General features: G+C 44.8%; 4 protein-coding genes across 4 annotated transcripts; 2 read left to right on the top strand and 2 right to left on the bottom strand.

Moving 5' to 3' along the window:
- Positions 1–6,610: 6,610 nt before the first annotated feature.
- On the top strand, positions 6,611–7,705 carry LOC122544621 (histone H4). The gene has a single exon (XM_043683942.2). It carries the CDS (start codon positions 7,025–7,027, stop codon positions 7,334–7,336), a length of 312 nt encoding a protein of 103 aa, XP_043539877.1. The 5' UTR covers positions 6,611–7,024; the 3' UTR covers positions 7,337–7,705.
- Positions 7,706–7,866: 161 nt separating this feature from the next.
- On the top strand, positions 7,867–9,153 carry LOC122544625 (histone H3-like). The gene has a single exon (XM_087984532.1). The coding sequence runs from the start codon at positions 8,153–8,155 to the stop codon at positions 8,432–8,434; it is 282 nt and encodes a 93-aa protein (XP_087840658.1). The 5' UTR covers positions 7,867–8,152; the 3' UTR covers positions 8,435–9,153.
- Positions 9,154–9,304: 151 nt separating this feature from the next.
- On the bottom strand, positions 9,305–10,166 carry LOC148135521 (histone H2A-like). Its single transcript, XM_087984798.1, has one exon. The coding sequence runs from the start codon at positions 10,164–10,166 to the stop codon at positions 9,660–9,662; it is 507 nt and encodes a 168-aa protein (XP_087840924.1). The 3' UTR covers positions 9,305–9,659.
- A 928-nt stretch (positions 10,167–11,094) lies between these two features.
- LOC122545861 (histone H2B 1/2-like) lies at positions 11,095–11,520 on the bottom strand. The gene has a single exon (XM_043684753.2). It carries the CDS (start codon positions 11,488–11,490, stop codon positions 11,110–11,112), a length of 381 nt encoding a protein of 126 aa, XP_043540688.2. The 5' UTR covers positions 11,491–11,520; the 3' UTR covers positions 11,095–11,109.
- Positions 11,521–15,594: the final 4,074 nt, after the last annotated feature.

Raw genomic sequence — 15,594 nt, 5'->3', positions numbered from 1 at the left:
CCTTTTATTTCTCAGTTCCACCCAAATAACTTCCCCGGATGTATTTCCGGGAATATCCTCCCTAAGTACAGCTGTAATGCCATCCCTTATCAAAAATGCCACTCCCCCTCCTCTCTCGCCTCCCTTTCTGGTCCTTCTTGTATCATTTGTATACTGGAACATTAAATAGCCAGTCCTGTCCATTCCAGAGTCACGTTTCTGTAGTTTCCTGTGGTGATGTCAGTTCCTGTTCTTTTTCTCGGGAGTGGTAAATGGGATCCAAGTCAATGTGTTTGTTGATGGAGTTCCGGTTGGAATGCCATTCTTCTAGGAATTCTCATTCATATCTGAGTTTGGCTTGTCTTAGGATGGATGTGTTGTCACAGTCAAAGTGGTGTCCTTCCTCAACTGTGTGTAAGGATACTAGTGAGAGTGGGTCATGTCATTTTGTGGCTAGTTGATGTGGCTAATTTTCTGCCTGTTTGTCCAGAGTAGTGGACTCATATCCACAAGTCTCTAAAATTGAGATGCATTGTTAAGGTTGATGCTCAGAATCTTTTTCCAGGAGTTTAAATGTCTAAAGCTAAGAGGCATGCATATAATGTGAGTGGAGGAAAGTTCAAAGGAGACATACAGGGCAGATTCTTTTAAACATAGAGAGTGGTAGCAGTGGAACGCACTGCCAGGGGTGGAGATGGAGGCAGATACGATGAGGGTATTGAAAGGACTTTTCGGTAAGTAAATGAATATGCAAGAAAAGGACGATAGGCAGAAGGGATTAATTTAATTTGGCGGCATGTTCTGCACAACATCGTGGGCTGAAGGATCCGTTCGTGTGTTGTATCATTCCATGTTCTGATTTAATGCCATGTATATTTCGGATGAGGACTCATTCAAGTTGATTGAAACTGGGTAGAATGCATTTAGAATATAGATTAAAAAGATAGAAACTTCCATTTCATCGGCGGTGTTTGACTTTGAACATATCTGGAAATGGTGCTCAATGTGTCTCTGATTCAGTCCACTCTGTGACTGTGGAAAGGATGTTCTTTGCTCCAACAGCAGTAACATACCTGCTGTTTGTTCGAAGCAGCTGGTCACACTTGGCTCTATACCGAGGGAATATTACATTGTCTTGGTCCTTTGAGTACTTGCCTGGAGGAATACAGAGGAGATACCTCCTGTAAATCAAGATCAGCTGTGATTGGCAACATCAATGTACCATTCAGTTAATGATCATTATGATTTTTTATTTAAAGCCAGCAAATTAAACAGAACCACGGGTCTGATTCCACTCCTGCTCTGAGCTGCTCCTTGTCCATTTTTTCTTAAAATTCTAAGACCAATTGAGTGAGATCCAGAAACTAAACAACATCCATACAGCTCAGTGAATGGGACGACTTGATGCAAGTGGGTATGTGTGTTCAGTTATTGATCTATACCTGCCAGTTCCGGCTTGGTGAATGTGAGAGTATAGTTATCAAACTGTAACATGGTCAATATATTGACATATTCACACAGCAGAGACTGGCAGGGTCCAATTGATAACTATCGAATCATAAAAATAATACAGCACAGAGGGGGCTATTCAGTCCATCTTGTCCATGCCAACCCAGACACCCAGATGCCCTTTCTCATCCCACCTTCCTGTCACAGCCCATAGCATTGCAGTTTACAGAACTCGATGTGCAGTTCCATGGATTTTTGTTTAAAAGAGTTTAGGGTCTCTGCCTGCGCCACCAAATCAAAGTTAAAAATCACAAAACACCAGGTTATAGTCCAACAGGTTTATTTGGAAGCACTAGCGTTTGGAGCACTGCCCCTTCATCAGGTGATTGTGGGGTGTAAGATTGTAAGACACAGAATTTATAGCAAAAGTTTCCAGTGTGATGTAACTGAAATTATATATTGAAAAAGACCTAAATTGTTTGTTAAGTCTCTCCTTTTGAAGAATCATGACCACTAAATTAGGCAGCAAATTCCAGATACCCACCACTCTGCATAAAACACATTTTTCCTCACATATCATCTAATTCTATAGCCGCTTAGTTTGAATCAATGATCCCTGGTATTTGAACTCTCTGCCAAAGGAAACATGTTCCTCTCATCCCTCCCTCTCACTATTTAGTGAAAAATCGCACAACACCAGGTTATAGTTCAACAGGTTTATTTGGAAGTACTAGCTTTCGGCGTTCTGCTTCATCATTAGTAGCTCACGATTTAGTATTCCTTTATCATGGCACCTATGTCCCAAGGAATATAACCCCAACCTCTTCAATCTGTCCCGATAGCTACAATTTACCAGCTCTGGCAACATTCCAGTAAATCTCCTCTGCACTCTCTCCACAGCAATGACGTCCTTCCTGTGATGTCGGGACCTGGCTGCACACACTACTCCAGTTGTAGCCACCAGTGCCTTATACAGTTTCATTATTATATCCCTACTTTTGTATTCCATCCCTCTTCCCATGAAGAAGAGCATTCCACGTGCCTTCTTTACAACCCCATCTATCTTCAGGGACCTGTGCACTTGCACACCAAGGTCTCTCACTATATTCCCATTTACTGTTTGACTTCCCAAAATGCATTCCCTCACACTTATCAGAGCTGAACTCCATCTGCCACTTTTCTGCCCACTCCACCAAACCATCGATGATAGATTTGGAGCTTACAGCTATCCTGAACACTATCCACCACATGGCCAATTTTTGTGTCACCTGCAAATTTCACAAATTTGTCCACCACATTCAAGTCCAAATCATTAATGGATAAAACAAACAGCAGAGGTCCCAACAGTGAGTCATGCAGAGCACCACTTGAAACAACTTTCCATTCACAATAGCAGCAATCAACCATTACCATTTGTTTCCTGCTACTAAACCAACTTTGCATCCAATTCACCACATTACCATGTATCCCACAGCTTTTACTTTTTGGACCAGTTTGCTGTGATGATGCTGCTCCTTCAACAATCTTGTAAAAGACACAGGTTCCAAAAAGTCTGACTTGATGGGTTTTAGGGCCATTTTGATTATAGCTAACAGGTAATACTTCAGGCAAAAGGCTTCCAAATTTTTAAAAAGAACAATTGAACAATGAAAGGGGAGTGGCCCAGTTTTCCCAGCTCAGCTTTTCTCTGGTTTGATTTGGTTTTTGGCTGTCTGGCTGTTGACTGAAAGTGGTCAGGTAATTGAAAAAGCTGTTAAACCCAAAGAAGCAGGACCATGCTGGCACTCTCTCTCTCTGACATCTGTCCTGTAAGACCCTGTGTTGGTTTTACCTTTTTGTGCCAAGGGGTGTTTGTGGTGATTGTTGCAAATATTGGGAACAATATCGTTAAGTTCGTATAGTCTGTTGGGTTTTTGATAGGTTAACTTATTTAGCATTCTGTTCTCTTATAAGACATAGGAGCATTTGTTTATGTTTCACTTGATAATCTTGTAAATCAATTCTGTTTTGTTTAAAATAATATGGTTTGACCAGCTACATCATTTCTGGAATATCCACGTTACACCTGCTTAAAACAACTTGCAAAATTAGGGTCCAGGCTACTTGAAATGTTTTGAGGGGATCTGGCATGGTCTATACCAGTTTGGGGGCTCTTTGCATGATTCGTTCTATAGCTCTGATTTGGGATTAGAGTTGTTGGACTCTAAGGCAGCAAGTGGTAGGTGTTAGTGTCTTTTGTTCTGGGTTTTGACTTCAGTTGGTTTAAACAGTGCTTGGGAGAACAGTGACTCTTTCAGTCAACAAGAATTTTCTGTGTGGGTGGAAGAAGCGATTTTGGGGCTTTTACAAAAGGTGATTAAGGGTAAGCTGCTGGAAATAGCAGACAAGCTGGGATTGAGGCTGTGTCCTTCCATGAGGAAAGGAGAGATAATTACAGCAGTAGCTCAGAATCTTTAGAGATGGCTAACATTCAATGGAAAATTCAGCAACTTGAGTTAGAGGCAAAACACAAGGAAAGGGCGACAGAAATGAACTCTTTTGAATTATGATTAAATACAGAAGAGAGAGAGAAAAGGAGAGCAGGGAAAGGAAGAAAGAGAGGGAGTTTGAACTTTGGAAATTGGCACTTCCTGAATTAGTGAAAACTCATGTGGAAGAGCAGAGAGCTCTAACGGCAAGATTGGCAGCTGAAATGGCTGATGGATATGAGTTGTTCCATAAGTCAAAGTTTGGCTTCCAAAACCTATTTCAATCCATGAGGGATAGAAATTGAGGACAAGAAAAATCTTCACATGGAAAGGAATTGATCTCGGTGAAGATCATAAGGATGACTTACCACAGGGTAAAAAGGCAACCCTCGAAGGGGAAAGAGAAGTTAAAAAGCTCTGGTGTTTTCGCTGCAATACAGTAGGCTACATAAATCAGTGTTGGTGGGTTAGGAAAACACTGGAAACCTGATATAGGAAACAGGAGAAGCCAGTGAATTTTGTTGGACTGGTAACAGAAAGCACAATGGAGGTTCAAAATCTGCACCAGAATGTACAAGCTGGTTGGAGGTGCCAGATCTTCTTAAACCATCCACTTCTGAAGATAAAGTTTACTCGCATAGGCCAGGAGGAGTAGGTAAAGTGGTTACAATGTTAAGAAATACAGAGATCCTCTAAATCTGTGATGCTAAAAGATGAGGAGATATGCACCTCTGAAGGACTATTGCCAGAAAAAGGTTCTAGTAATGGGAATTCATGTTGAGACAAGAAACGCTGAATTGTGAGAAGTGAGGTTAGAGTGTCCAGTGAAGAGTGGAGAAATTGTGGTCAGAGTAATCGACAAACTCTCAGCTCCGGGAATACAATTTATCCTTGATATTGTTGATTCACCGGTAGGAGTCCTGGCTACTGTTGTTGAAAAGCCAATGGAAACTCAGGGAACTGAATTATTGCTGGACATATATCCTGGGATTATTCCTGACTGTGTGGTGACAAAGTCATTGTCACCAATTGAAACAGAAGAGATCAAAGAGTACAGATAAGAAAGTTGAAGTGAAATTAGCACTGGAGACCCTGTTGGATCACATGGTTTTCCAGCAACACATTTTTCAGCTTACATGGCTGAGACAAACTGGGAACAGACAGATGATAAACAGACATGTTTAGCTTAAATCTTAAGCAAATCTAAAGCAATTGTATCAAAAGGCATACACAGAAGAAGAATGTGAATCTATCCCTGCATCTTCAAAAATGTCTGAATGAGGAAATGGAGACCATCACATATTCAGGCTGATGAGAAATATGCTGAAGTTTATCAAGTTGTATTGCCAGTGGGTTATAGAGCGTTTGAATAGTGTTGAATAGCGTTTGAGCTACCACGAGGAGGTCATTTGGGAGTGAGAAAAACTCAGACTTTTGCAGAGATAGTTTGGAATTCACATTTAATTGTCATCTCTGTGTCTGAGAACTATTCAGTAAAGGATTAATTCTGTCCTTCTCAGTCACAGATAAACTCCATGTAAATGTGCTCATCCAGGTTGGAGGATTTGAGCTATAGGGAGAGGCTGAATAGGTTGGATCTGTTTTCCCTGGAGAGGGACCTTTTATAGAGGTTCATAAAATGACAAGAGGTATGGAGAAGTGGTGGAGGCTGGTACAATTACAACATTTAAAAGGCATCTGGTTATGGATATGAATAGGAACGGTTTAGATGGACATGGGCCAAGTGCTGGCAAATGGGACTAGATTTGGTTAGGATACCTGATCAGCATGGACGAGTTGGACCGCAAGGTCTGTGTCCATACTGTACGGCACGGTGGGCACAGTGGTTAGCACTGCTGCCTCACAGCGCCTGAGACCCGGGTTCATTTCCCGCCTCAGGCGACTGACTGTGTGGAGTTTGCACGTTCTCCCCGTGTCTGCGTGGGTTTCCTCCGGGTGCTCCGGTTTCCTCCCACAGTCCAAAAGATGTGTAGGGTCAGGTGAATTGGCCATGCTAAATTGCCCGTAGTGTTAGGTAAGGGGTAAATGTATGGGTGGGTTTCGCTTCGGCGGGTCGGTGTGGACTTGTTGGGCCGAAGGGCCTGTTTCCACACTGTAATGTAATCTGTACATGTCTATGACTCAATGATTCCTTGTGCTCACCAACAGGACAGGAATTGTGCCGCACTGCACCTTGTCTGGAGATTGTGTTTGTTTTTCATATGATTCGATACCAATTGAGTGAGACCTAGAAACTGAGCAACTACTGCACAGCTCCATGAATGGGACTACTCACCACCGGGATGCTAATACAGTTCAATATCCAACTCCCAATATACTACCTGTTGGAGAGAGGAAAAACGGCGCGATATTTAATGGTTTTACCAAGACCCATATGTTTGTCTTTTTAGAGGAGTATCCCATTCCTTCAGTCGGTCTGCGATTCCACTATTGATTGCACACTTTCAACAAACAGTGGGAAGCAGAATGAAATTTCAACAGGGTTCAGAGGATTGTAAACCACAAGAATGTCCCACAGCAGCTTCTTCCCGCTCTGCCTCCCTCAGCAGGCCCACACACAGCCCGAGAAAGGCCTCTCTCTTCCCCCCAGCCCGCTCACTCCAAGTTCCGGGACCAGTTCCTGCTCCGCTCGGCCTCTTACAAACAGCCCCCGGGTCTCCCTGAACTCACCCCGAATCAATCCCGGTCTCGGAGCCCCCTCTGTGTCCCAGGCTCCCATCCCGATGTGCTGCTGGAAGGAGCCTGCTGTTCCCTCGCTTCCCTGGGCGCTGATCTCTCCATTGCGGTCTGTTTCAAACAAACCTCTTGCACTCACTGAGTAAATGCTCCTCAATGGCAGCGCTGGGGTGGGCCTCACGCATGCGCTCCTCTGCTCAGGAACAGTCAGCTTTGGGGAGAAAAGGTTCAGTCCCAGATACAGTTGGGGGGGGGGAGTGAGCTGGATGATCAAAGCCATTTTCCTGCTCTGTCTGTCACTCAGTTTCCTCTCCGGACCCGCCTCTCAATCTCTGTCAGCTCTTTCTCAGCCAGGTCGGGCCGGCCTGTATAAAAAAGGAAGGGGAGGCAGCTCAGCTCTCATTCAGCAGCGATTGGAGTGAAGAAGAGTGATGTCTGGAAGAGGTAAAGGAGGCAAAGGCCTGGGAAAAGGCGGAGCGAAGCGACACCGGAAAGTGCTCCGTGATAACATCCAGGGTATCACGAAACCAGCCATCCGACGCCTGGCTCGCCGTGGCGGGGTCAAGCGCATCTCGGGCTTGATCTACGAGGAGACCCGCGGGGTGCTGAAGGTTTTCCTGGAGAATGTGATCAGGGATGCGGTCACCTACACTGAGCACGCCAAGCGCAAAACAGTCACCGCCATGGATGTGGTGTACGCTCTGAAACGCCAGGGCCGCACTCTCTATGGATTCGGCGGCTGAGGATAAAGCGACCCTTTTCCAGCAAACCCAAAGGCTCTTTTCAGAGCCACCCAAATCCTCCGATAGAGAGCGGAGGCCTGAGGACGAAGATAGCAGCACATTGGGAGGGAATAGTGGAACGGTTCTTTCACGTGTCATTTTGTCCAGACACGATGTTACATATTGCAGTATTTGTATTTCATTGACCCTTTCAGAAACGATACTTTCATGAGTTCGGAATTTTTATAGTCTGCTCTTTCCATCTGCCTGTTACAGACCGTTCAGACAGCCATTAAGTTGTGTTTCGGCTGATTATAATCAGGTTTAAATAAAAAATATAGTCGGTAAGCTTCTGTAACTTTATCGTGGTACAATTTCAAGATGTTTAAATCGGCGGGGTTATTTAGATTCATACACGGCTGGTAGACGTTTGGTTGTTGAGTTTGTCTGGGCTGTTTTGAACCCCCCCCCCCCCTTCCCTCCTGCCTGTTACAGACAGATCAGGCAATAATCCCGCCTTCTGTCTGCGCTGACAGCTAACTAGGCTTCAATCGATTACTAGAAAGTATCTGAGTTGCGGACGAATGGCGTAATATATCTTATGTTATTTGATATCAGGGTTTGAGAGGGTGAATTCGGCGGGCATTTTGAAATTGGCCAACTGTCATTTCACGTTACCCAATCAGCTTCCAACCATTCTTTTCTGTCCTTTCCGAAGCTGTTTTTCTGTGGGCTGAGGGACAGGGCTGTGTCCAATCCCAGCTCTGGGGCGGGCTCTCCGTTCCCTTAAACAGGCAGCACCGCAGCAGCTTCAGCATTGACAGCGGGTCGAAGAGAATGGCCAGAACCAAGCAGACAGCGCGCGAATCCACCGGAGGGAAAGCTCCCCGCAAACAGCTGGCGAGCAAAGCGGCCCGCAAGAGCGCTCCGGCCATGGGCAGAGTGAAGAAGCCTCTTCGCTACAGGCCCGGCACAGTGGCTCTGCGGGAGATCTGCCGCTACCAGAAATCCACCGAGCTGGTGATCCGCAAACTGCTCTTCCAGCGCCTGATGCGAGAGATCGCTCAGGACTTCAAGACCGATCTGCGCTTCCAGAGCTCGGCGGTGATGGCCCTATAGAAGGCCAGCGAGGCTTACCTGGTGGGACTGTTTGAGGACACCAACCTGTGTGCCATACACGCCAAGCGGGTCACTGTCATGCCCAAAGACATCCAGCTGATCGGCCAGCCCTGCACATTCGCCCCCACAGCGAGACAGAAACAACGGCCACTAAACCATCCAGGGAGAGCAGGAAACGATGGGTTGCATTACTATTGTAATTGTGAAACAAGGAAGTAAATAGGCAATGAGTTATGAGCGATATTGACATGGGTAGTGAAGTCATATCGAATGAGATCTCCCGTGTTCGCAGAATTTACTTTAACATTGTAGAATATAATTTTAACATGACATTGTGGTAGATTTTGTATTTAACTAATGGGGGATGAGATAGAATTGGCGCCAAAAGATCAGCAGCTCGTTTCAAATTTGAAAAGCCCACTAACATGTAGAAAAGAGCGCTAAGTTTTACAGGTGAAAATGCGTTGATTTGTCTATCGATTACAGAAGTGTAGTGCCTGCAATCTCACTTTGCCCCCTTCCCTCCTCTACGGCTGAAAAAAAACGCTCATGGGTATTTAATATTCTCTCTCTCTCTGGAGGCAGAGAACAAAGCCTGTCTATGAACGTACTCGTGAACAAAACGCAGAGGAAAATAGGCCGCTCAGTAGTGTTTGCTATATCGACTGTGCTTATTGCACTGGGTCAATTCAGCTCTTCCTGATGCAGTAAGATTCTGTAATTCCATTTTTTAAATATTAGAATCAGTCTGACCACTATGGCACAGACAGTCGCACACAGGGCAGCTTACACCTTAAAAAGGTATTAGCAGTTGTTCAAGTTCACTTGAGATTGTAACATTTAGATGTTCTACGATTTACATTTGTAAAAACTGAAACCAACATGGTCATTGTAAAAGATTAGAGATTAAGAAACAATCCAGGTTTTTTTTGAATATATGGTTTCAGTTACATCACACTATAAACTTTTCCGAACACGTCCATATTTTATGATCTTATATTCTACATGATGAAAGCTCCGAAAGCTAGTGCACACAAATAAACCTGTTGATTTTTAACTCTGTACACCTCAGTCCAACACCAGCTTGTCCAAACCACAGGTTTTCAATAACAAGGCGATAGTGGTTGGCTGATGTCAGGTACAAAGTTCAACCTTCTCCACCTTAAAACTAAAATAAATCCGACAGAAATGACAGTGTAACTCCTTTCACAGATGCTGTGAGTGGCTATGAAATGAGCCTTTCGGTTGTCAGATTCAAGGATGGTCTCTTCATTTTTTCCGCAGATCCAGCAGCGGAAGTTTGCTTGGGCAGCAGCACGGCCTGGATATTAGGCAGCACCCCGCCCTGAGCGATGGTCACCCCTCCCAGCAGCTTGTTGAGCTCCTCGTCGTTGCGCACGGCCAGCTGCAGGTGCCTGGGGATGATGCGGGTCTTCTTGTTGTCCCGGGCCGCGTTGCCGGCCAGCTCCAGGATCTCAGCCGTCAGATACTCCAGCACCGCAGCCAGATAGACCGGCGCTCCGGCACCCACACGCTCAGCATAGTTACCCTTTCTCAGAAGCCTGTGAACACGGCCCACCGGGAACTGCAGGTCAGCCCGGGACGACCGAGACTTCGCGCGAGCTTTCCCACCGCCCTTTCCTCTTCCGGACATGGTCACAATCTCACTTTCACAGGGAATGCTGGACTCCGCCCACATTGCGGTCTTCGGGAGGAATGACAAGGCAAACATTTCGGATTGGTTAGCATCTCCTAATGTTGTTTCAATTCCCAATCAGATCACAGCTTCATTCCCCAATCCGGGAGGGCGGCGGCAACGACAGGCGCCAAATCATCAACCGCTTTCTTTCAAATTTGAAAAGCCCGCTAAATTCCAAACAAAGGAGTATGTTTTACCTGAAAAATGAAGTACAAAAAACTGAGGAAGTTCAAAAAACATTAACATTCACGTTAATTTACTTTTAGTTTACAAATGAATACTTCGCACGGTCTTACTCTCCCTCATTTGCCGACTTGTATCTATCCATTTCTAAGTGGGTTATTTTCTAAACCTTGAGAAGAAGCTGAAACAAGTAGGCCAAACACTACAGTCTGCAATCTGTCCTTCATATTTGAATCCCACCCCGATATGATCATAAAGCAGCACACAACATTCTTCCGGCTCAGCATCGACACGTTTTTTTTCAGACGATATTTTAAAGCTGTCCGCCCTTATCGCTGTCGATCAGATTCAGCAAAAGCTTCACGTTCCAGTCCCGAAGCTGTATTGGTGTTCTCTCGGTTCGCTTTGAAAGTCTCACCGACAGCAAGAAGCTCTTACTTTGTATTACGAAAAATCGGATCAAACCCGCGCATTGGAAATGTAAAGTAAATCAAAAAGGAAAAATGCATCAATCGTGAGACGGAAAGACATGGGCATTTGACTGCCAGGGGTGAACAAGCAAGATGAAAAATGACACACTGGCGCTTGATCTGCACTTTCCAACCCACTGCAGAATAATCTGCAAAGCACTTATAACACAAAAAATATCGCACAAGAAATTAAAATGCCTTAAGAATTACATGGAAACTAAACCAAAACTCTTAAAGAAACGGTTTAGCTATCTCAGCGAAGTTGTAGGTGGCTCTTAAAAGAGCCTTTGGGTTGTGGACGTGTTTCATTACAATGCGGTCCTTCACTTGGAGCTGGTGTACTTGGTCACCGCCTTTGTGCCCTCCGACACGGCGTGCTTGGCCAGTTCCCCGGGCAGCAGCAGCCGCACGGCGGTCTGGATCTCCCGGGAGCTGATGGTGCTGCGCTTGTTGTAATGGGCCAGGCGGGATGCCTCCCCCGCGATGCGCTCGAAAATATCGTTGACGAACGAGTTCATGATGCTCATAGCCTTGGAGGAGATGCCGGTGTCGGGGTGAACCTGCTTCATCACTTTGTAGATGTAGATGGCATAACTTTCTTTCCTGGTCCGCTTCCTCTTCTTGCCGCCCTTCGTTGGCGTCTTCTTGATGATTTTCTTCGCGCCCTTTTTGGAGGGTTGCTGCGCTTTCTTCTCATCAGCCATAGCGCCGCTCACTTTCTGTCTCAGAATAAGGGAAAGCGAGCTCGGAACTCCCTTTTTATAGCCTGACGACGTCATCAATGCTAATGAAGGATGGAGGATAGCCTGGTTCCTATTGGGTAGTTTACACTGAGTCATTCCGAAACATGGAGTCTCTCTGATTGGTTAATGTGAGATCTGTCAGAATCTACAACGAAATGTGAAGTGGATGGTGATTCTGTTCCTGTCAGTCTGACTGAGGGAGATTTGTTTTGTGTCTGTGATACACAACGTGACTGTGGTATCGGCTCGGTTTCCTTTTGCTCGTTGTTGTGATGATGTTAGAGTGGAAGGGTGTGTTTCTAGCTCCGCAGGTCTGTTTTTGGTCCTCTCTCTGCGCTGGAAATAACACTGAGCTTACCGCTATTTTCAGTGGTTAGCACAGCTGCCTCACCGCGCCAGGGATCCTGCTTCGATTCCAGTTTCAGGCGACTGTCTGTGTGGATTTTGCACATTCTCCCCGTGTCTGAGTGGGTTTCCTCCGAGTGCTCAGTTTTCCTCTCACAATTCAAAGACGTGGCAGGGAGGTGATTAGCCATGCTAACTGCCCATAATGTTCCGGGATGTGTAGGTTAGGTGCATCAATCAGGGGTAAATGCAAAATAATGGGGAATGGGTCTGGGTGGATTACACTTCGGAGGGTGGGGACTGCCTAATTCTACACTAGGGATTCTAAGAATGTGAGTGTTTTCTAGGTTTGGGGTTGATGGAATTCGTTCTCAACTGCACGGAGTTGGAGAGAGATGAAAACAAGTCCCTATTTAAAACTTTTCTTGAGTCACGGGTTGAAAATCTCTGTCTTGACTGTGGGACTAGTATATTTCTGAGAACTTGATTGCTCACTGTGGGCCCAGAGACCGATCTGTAACTGTGTGCTTTGCAAGTAACTACAGTATATCAGAACCACGTTGCTGCAGTTTTTATTTCGGAGTATTGAACTTTCACGCTGGTATTTAGAGCATTTCTCAGTCTCATACGAATGTTTGTTAACCAGCAACCTTTAGTATGTTATTATATGTGTCACTTTAACTGTATCTATCCAGTCCTTATTTAGACATTTGGAACGAATTCAACACCTGTCAATTGAGGCTCTGGTCCTCTGTGTAATAGTCAATTAGTGTTACTTCAAGACAGGTTTTATTCTGTATCCATCAAACACTGATGTAAGCGGCAAACCTTTACACTATTTGCCAGCCACTTGGAAATATTCCTCCAAACTGTGCCTATCCATTTCTGGGAGGTAAAGCATTTTTGTTTCCTCTATTTCAGTCTTTACATGTCAGTATGTTATTGGACTGGAATTCAAACCTTCTGAAGTATAACCTGTTGTTTTTATCTCTTTTTTTAATTTAACCCCCACACTACCACCTAAGTGCGGTAGTGCTTATTTTTTCCCCAGCACCCATGGTGTGTGTGTATACGTGTGAGACACAGTGAAAGACACAAAGTGCACGAATCTTTATTCAATTTCCACCACCAGGAAGATAGGAAAACATCCGAGTGGCCAGTGACAAGCACTGCCCTTCACATCAAAGGGCAGTGCTGTGTGATCAAAACAGTGAAGGGGAGGGTAGGGACTAAATCAAAATAGAGTTGGAGGGAGAAATAATGCACTCCACTCCCTGTGGCGCCCACCTCTCCCTGAACAACTCCAGGGTGTTGGTGGTCACCGCGTGCTCCTTCTCCAAGGACATCCGGGCCCTAACATAACCACGGAAGAGGGGCAGGCAGTCGGCCCTAATGACCCCCTTCCACGGCCCGCTGCCTGGACCTGTTGATGGCCAGTTTGGCCAGGCCCAGGAGCAGACCCACAAGGAGGTCTTCAGACCTGCCCTCCCTCCTCCGTACCGGGTGCCCGAAGATCAGGAGCATGGGACTGAAGTGCAACCAAAGGCAGAGGAGTAGGTTTTTGAGAAAATCAAAAAGGGAGTGCAAACACCCACACCCAATATATACATGGTCCACGGACTCCACAGCGCCACAGAACAAGCAGTTCGGTTGGGAGTCTGTGAACCACCGCAATCTGCGGTTGCAGGGGACTGCTGCGTGCAGCACCCTCCACCCCAGATCCCCGAGAGAAAGGGGGAGGACTCCCGCATAGAGAGCCCTCCACTGGGGATCCCCACCGCCTGGTGGCAAATGGGCATGCCAAGGCGTGTCCGGACGGTGGATGAGGGAGAAGAGGTGGACTGTGTGCAGCAGCAGTCTATATAGGGCCCGCCTTTTTACCCCCTGGAAGGAAACAAAATTAAAATTCCGGAGGCGGCTCAGGTTGTGGGGCACAGGCTCCCGCGGGAAGTACGGGACCTTGGGGCCAATGTGAAAACCTGTTGTTTTTACTCTGTAGGTGTCAGTCATTAACATATGAAAGTGTCTCATTTAGTATCGACAATTTTGAGTGGGACCAAACACCACTTTAGACAGTCTCAGGTAGGACTTCCTCCCCTCCACACCCATATCCTTTGAATATTAGCGCCTGAGCATTGACAGTAAGTTTGTATTTATAACTGCAGCATTTGGTAAGGGGCAATATATTGTACATTGCAGAAACTGGCAATAACAATGTTACTGCTGATGTTACACTGTTTGTCAGTTTCTCACTAGTGGATAGCTGCATTGAATCTTTACAATTCATTGCTTTGCAACTGACTCCATATTTCATTCTTTAACTGCCCGTTTGTTGTTTCTAATCTTGTTTTCACTCAGTTTCTGTCAATACACTGGCATGTGAGAGAGCAAATATTTCAACATTTCTAACTTTCAGATGAAATGAATGTTTTTTTTTACTCCATCCCTGTACTGTCACAGTGACTTGTAATTGAATCTGTCAGTGATCTGTGAGCACACAGTAAGTTAGTAATAAAGTGAAAGGTGAATGATGCCTCTCATTTCTGTCATACAATTGCAGGGCATATACACTACAGTTATTAATTTCTTTCAGACTTGTGACTGTTTAAATTTCTCAAAGCAGAAGACAACAAGAAAAATGAGAAGTCAGCGAAAATTTTATCTGCCTGTCTGTACTCAGTTCTGAGAATGTGTGCTATCAAAATGTACCTGTCAGTTTTTTTGTGAATATAAGAACTTTGTTTTAAATCTTATACCTGTCAGTTTCTCCAATGTGAATGTTTGAGTGCAGTTTTCAATCTGTACCTGACAGTTTCAACTAAAAGAATGAATGAGTGCATTTGGAAGTATCTGTACCTTTCAGTGTGTGCTCTGTGAATAAGTGAGTGTACTTATAATATTTGGCTCTGTTTAAGATGACACTTCCCAGAAACTGCAGGAGCTCTTTTTACTTCAAGTCTCTGTTGCTCAACATGAATAAGATTTTATCTATTGCCATCCATGTCAGTCTAGCATGGTGACACACTGGTGCCAGGGACCCAGTTTCAATTCCAGCCTTGGCTCATTGAGCAAACTTCACACAGGCATGTTCCCCACATCTGTATTGGTTTTGTTACGGCACGGGGTAAACCCCTTTGCTAATTTAAATCCAGCAACACAGAAAAGATTTATCCCATGCAGTAATCTGTGAAAATATGATAGGCCATGAACTAGTTAAAGTAAAGAAATTACAGCTTTATTTATAAAAGTATAACAGAGAGTGATAACGAACAACTATTTACAACTCCTTCCTCTAACCTATCTTCTTTAATACTAGTCCAATAGAACTCCTGATGAAGATTTACAAAACAAAACTTCTTATCTCAAAACCAGGCAGCTTTCAGTTCTTTTCTGTATTCCAGTCGTCTTTTGTTCTTCTTGGGCATTGTGCTTTACTAGTTACTGACTGATAAAGGTACTTTAAAGAGAGCTATTTTTCAGGCAGTCTTTTTACACGCTGGGGGCTTCGCAATTCTCCTCCCAATTGTTCAATTTTCCCAGGTCTTATACCTCCAGAGTATCGGATTGAGTCATTGGCTTTGAAGAATGTCAATACACTCAGTATGAAGTGGTTTGGAATTTGTTATTTTCAGGATATAATTTAAATTGATTGGTTGAATTCAAATTGGTTTTTATCTCCAGGCAAACAGCTACTTGTGTTGTTCGACCAAATGTTACCTT

The sequence above is a fragment of the Chiloscyllium plagiosum genome, unplaced genomic scaffold, assembly GCF_037043375.1.
Source record: "Chiloscyllium plagiosum isolate Xiang-an unplaced genomic scaffold, Cpla_swu_hap1 HiC_scaffold_49, whole genome shotgun sequence".
NCBI lineage: Eukaryota > Metazoa > Chordata > Chondrichthyes > Orectolobiformes > Hemiscylliidae > Chiloscyllium > Chiloscyllium plagiosum.
Note: the sequence above shows the minus strand (reverse complement) of the source record. Positions and strands in the feature narration are given on the sequence as shown.